Genomic DNA, 4,768 nt, shown 5'->3' on the forward strand with positions numbered 1-4,768 from the left:
TTGAAAAACATTCAGCATGTTTGATTCATGGAAACCTTCAAGTTAGACAGTATATGTCATGCTAACTTGCAAGAGATTGGTGTGAGGTACATTGAGGCTTGCAGGGCCTGCCCTGCAGTTTGCCCTCATGAAAGCATAGAAGTAGATTATAACCAGTTTCTTAGGAAACCATGAATCCTTTCTAGCCTTGACATCTCCGTGACCAACAAGATATACAACTCCTGATAATTCAGAACACTTCCATAGTTCCAAATGTACATCACAAGAAGGAAGCAGGTGGCAAAAACCATTTATCCAACCATTTTCCCCCACTTTCATCAAAACTGTAGAAAAATAAATTAGCTCAGTTGATCCAAATAGAACAGGAAATCCAATCGCAAGGAATATATTTTTTGCCCATATAAGAACCATGACAAGAGTCACTAGGCTTGTAGTCACCATAATCATCTCTACCTTTGCAATGCCATATGCATTTGATATCTCGACCGTGCTCTTAAAACAATCACATACCAAGACACACATTATCATTAGAACCCAGTTGATGACAAGAATGTAGATCTGACCCATGAACCGTCGGGATGTGTGAATTATTTTCAATCTGGGAAAGCATCCTAGGGCCATGGACATTTTAATAGATGAAATTGTTGTTGAGATCATTGCCTGGCTTGCAATCATGGCAACAACACTAGCTATCACGAAGACTGGCCAGATAAAACCATCTGGAATTGAAGCAGAGAATACGTTCTCCACCACAGAGGGATGCTTCATAAGATATGCAACTTGATCCATGTAAGCCAATAGTAGGCATGGGAATACTACACATGTGAAGGCTATCTGGATGGATCTTACTGAGAAGTGACCCAAATCAGCGAACATAGCTTCAGCTCCTATTATGCATAACATGCAACCTCCTAGGGACATCCATGCTTTGATAATGTTCCTCTTGAACAAGTAATAGATATAAACAGGATTGAATGTCCTTAAAATTGTCATGTCATGTTAAATAATATTGTAAAGTAAAAAAGAACCAATAGAGAAAAACCATATCATGAGTGCCAGAGAAAATGTCATGCCTACTTTGCTTGTACCAAACTGTTTTATGCTGAACAAGATCACCAGGAATATGATTGAGACAATGACCACTGTGTCTTCCGTAAAGCTAGATATTTCATCTTGCATGCCACTAACAACAGACATGACTGATATTGCAGGTGTAAGTATGCCATCCCCAATTACCATGGAAGTACCCATGAGAAACAAGAGTAGCAGTAGGGTCTTCAATTTTGTACTTCTCTAAAGGCTTTCTTTGATTCTTAATCATCTTTCCAGTTTCGGGGTGGGCAACTTGAGCTTGAAACTGGAATTTTTTTCATCTCATGGTTGCTGGTTGGGGAGCAGATTGACCTTCGCATATGTGCAAATCAAAGAGTACAAGGAAAATGTCCCCCCTTCACCATTGTCATTGGCTTTGAGCATAATGAACACCTATTTAGCCAAAGGGATGAGGGCTATTGTGTACATCACTAAAGCTAATGCACCCAAAACATCTTCCTCTCCTTTGGTACGAGCTTGGATGAATACACTAGTGAAAACATACAAGGAGTTGGTACCCATATCTCCATAGACCACTCCAAGTGTTTGGAATGCCAAGTCGAGCGTCCGTCCTAATGAAAGGTCCTTATCATGGCCCTTATGAACACCGGGCACGTCCATGGCCTCCACATCAAAGGAATCCACTCACTTGGTCTTCAGAACGAGCCCACGCCTCATTTTGTGTCATGTCTGATCATCGTCAACAAACCACCTTGGGGATTACCCTTCCATTTCACTGCCATCAACCGACCTGGACTCTGATGACAACAAAGACATTGAGCCCTCACTGATCCCATCCCTGTCTTTCTCATCCTAGACATTGATATGATAATGGGGTTGACAATGACAAGAATGATACACAAAAGAGAAATCAATAAAAACTTAGGAGAATCCCCACAACTGTTTATAAAAAAAGCACAAGTTTATCATCCAAAGAAGCAATTTCTGCATTCAAAGACCACAATCCTCAATCTCATAATTTTATCATCCATAGAAACAACTCCTGCATTCAAATCCCATAATCCAGAAAAAGAAAGAGCTCAATCTCTTCGACCCACATCGTAACATCGCATCCCACATCCAGATTTCCATTGAAATCTTGAAAATCCTCATACCCAAATGATTTTTTGCAGTGACTTCTATGAATACATTACCATCCTTCGATCAGAGCGTTTTTGTTAAAGAAGAAACATATTATATATCTTCAAGGAGAAACATATAATGGTAATGCAAAGTTCTAAAAGGTATGTGATCCTTAGGCTTATTGGAGAGTATATAAAAAATTTCACACCTTTTTATGAGATATGGGAGGAAAACATGTTAAAGATTTTTAATAAATATAAAATTTCCAAAATGATGCTAGTTACGTGTGATTCTTTTTTCATTGTTTGTGATTATGAAAAATGAAACTCAATGTTTTTTCATTAGTGCACACATATTTCATTATATAATTGCATATAGAAAAATCATTCCAGAGCCGATAACAATAAAAGTGAAGAATTTATGGTCCAACGTTATATTTAAGGGAGATGTTTAAGGATGACGTTTGAATTTTGTTTTTCATTTTAAGACATTTGGAGCAAATATTAGGAAGGACTTTGAGAGAGGATTGTCCTTGATTTTCGAAAATGGAGTTGTTCCTTTCCAGCCATATGCCCCCAGTGACCATCAAAGGGAGAGCTCATAAGTTTTTTGGATGTTTTCTTTATAGCCATTTTTTTACACATATCCATAGAGTCCCCATGCCATTGATGTGAATTACTTGTTCGGTTTTTTTTAACCAAAATTTTTAACCAAACAAGAAAAATTAAAAAAATGCCTCAAGATCAAAGACTGAAACAAAGACCTATTGACATACCTTTTAAAGTATGGAAAGAACTTGTAAAATCATATGAGAAGTTGGATGCACAAAGAAAAGCCGGCAATGAGAGCATTCAGGTATTGAATTTTTCATTAAACATTATTTAGAATGTATTAATACTTATAAGTATCTTAGACATGTATTTGTGTGAAAATAAATTGAATTGGTTTATGTTTAAGGACAAGGCATCCAAGGCGAGGTTAACCAAGACAAAAGTCACTCATCGTAGTGGCCAGAAAGGTTTAAAAGCACTGATAACAACCTTTGTAAGTATATTAAACATGTGATATTTTTTTAATAAATTTTGTACTAGAAGAAAGTCATTGTTATCTAATTTCTCCCTATTTACTGATTGATAGGAACTAAAATATGGAAGACCTCCAAATCATTTGGAAAAGGAGGTGCTGCAGCAAAAGAGATGGGTTGAATTTGTTGTTTGGATGGACTCTATGGTATGTAATCTTAGTTGGATTTCCAATATACTTTTAAACCATATTTTCATTTTATTTTTTAGTACTATTAGATATTATATCTTACCTCATTTTATGGTTAACATTGTATAACAAAAACATGCGTTGTGTTATGTAATTAATACTAACATGTAATATTGATTTTTTTTGTCAGAATGCTATAGGTAATGATTGCCAAGACGATGATCCAAATTATGTTCAACATATATCAGGAGATGATGAGGATGAGGATGAGGATGATGGTGGTGAAGGAGGAGATGATGATGATAGTTGCGGTGTTGGTGATGATGTGGATCAGAGTAATGAGGATGGTCAAGATGATCATGAGGATGATCTTGGTGGTGGTAGCTAGGCATGCACATGCATTGTTTTTTATGAAGAAATTATTGTGTAGAATGACATTGTTATGTTTAGATGGGTGTTGTGAATTTACCCTATATCAATGAGACATTTTGATTTTGTAATCATACGATGAGTTTGATTTATGTATGTTGTTAATTTATCGTAGAATAACGATATTCATGAAATATTTTGATTTGTTAATCATATTTGAATTTTACTTGTTTTGATTAAAAATAATACTGATTTTATTAGTATTATGTTGCTATTTTATACATGTTTTGAAAATTGTTAATGACACATTGTTATTTTTTTGGATGGATGTTGTCAATTTCTCTTAAATTTCTTTACAAATGATTTTGAATTGTGATATCTGCTTTAATGATATTTAGAAACTATCATATATTTCACTATGAATCTAGAAAGGGGGTCATATATGTAAAGAAAAATATACTCTATATAAGAAGTCAAATGCGGATGTAACCATGGATGCAAAATTGAAAGTAAAATTGGGTGTTAAACTAGGAATTAATACAAAATGCAAACAATTGACATACAAAGTGTTTTAAATTAGAAGTGAAAAATTGTGCAATAGTTGACACAAAGAAGGGAACAAAACATGGCATACAAAAGGATATCAAATTGGGCAAAAACAAGGACACATAAATGGGCACCAAATTAGATGCAAAAAAAGACAACAACTAGATGTAAAATAACATGCAAAGTTGAGCGTTAAAAAGAAGCAAAAAACGTTACAAATTAATATGCCAAATGATTATGCAAATAATGGTGTAAATTTGGGATGCAAACTTGGGTGCAAAAAAGGAAAAAAAAAAGATGTAAGAAAAGACATAAAACAAGATGCAAAATGGGGCTGAAAAAAGGTGAAACCAAGGATGCCATATTGGATGTAAAAAATGATTCCTAATCACATGCAAATTTAGGCTCGAACTCAGACACAAAATTATATGCAAATGTGGACAGAAAATGAGGCAAAAAAAGATGC

The 4,768-nt window shown here is 35.0% G+C and overlaps 1 protein-coding gene across 1 annotated transcript; it reads left to right on the top strand.

Annotated features, from left to right (window-relative positions):
- Window positions 1-2,785: 2,785 nt before the first annotated feature.
- On the top strand, window positions 2,786-3,915 carry LOC149182004 (uncharacterized). The gene is made up of 3 exons (XM_089418450.1): window positions 2,786-3,219; window positions 3,313-3,405; window positions 3,578-3,915. The coding sequence occupies exons 1-3, from the start codon at window positions 3,091-3,093 to the stop codon at window positions 3,773-3,775; spliced, it is 420 nt and encodes a 139-aa protein (XP_089274576.1). The 5' UTR covers window positions 2,786-3,090; the 3' UTR covers window positions 3,776-3,915.
- Window positions 3,916-4,768: the final 853 nt, after the last annotated feature.

The sequence above is a fragment of the Pinus tabuliformis genome, chromosome 3_2, assembly GCF_031772625.1.
Source record: "Pinus tabuliformis cultivar Carrire ecotype Pingquan chromosome 3_2, CPIR1, whole genome shotgun sequence".
In the NCBI taxonomy this organism is placed as follows: Eukaryota; Viridiplantae; Streptophyta; class Pinopsida; order Pinales; family Pinaceae; genus Pinus; species Pinus tabuliformis.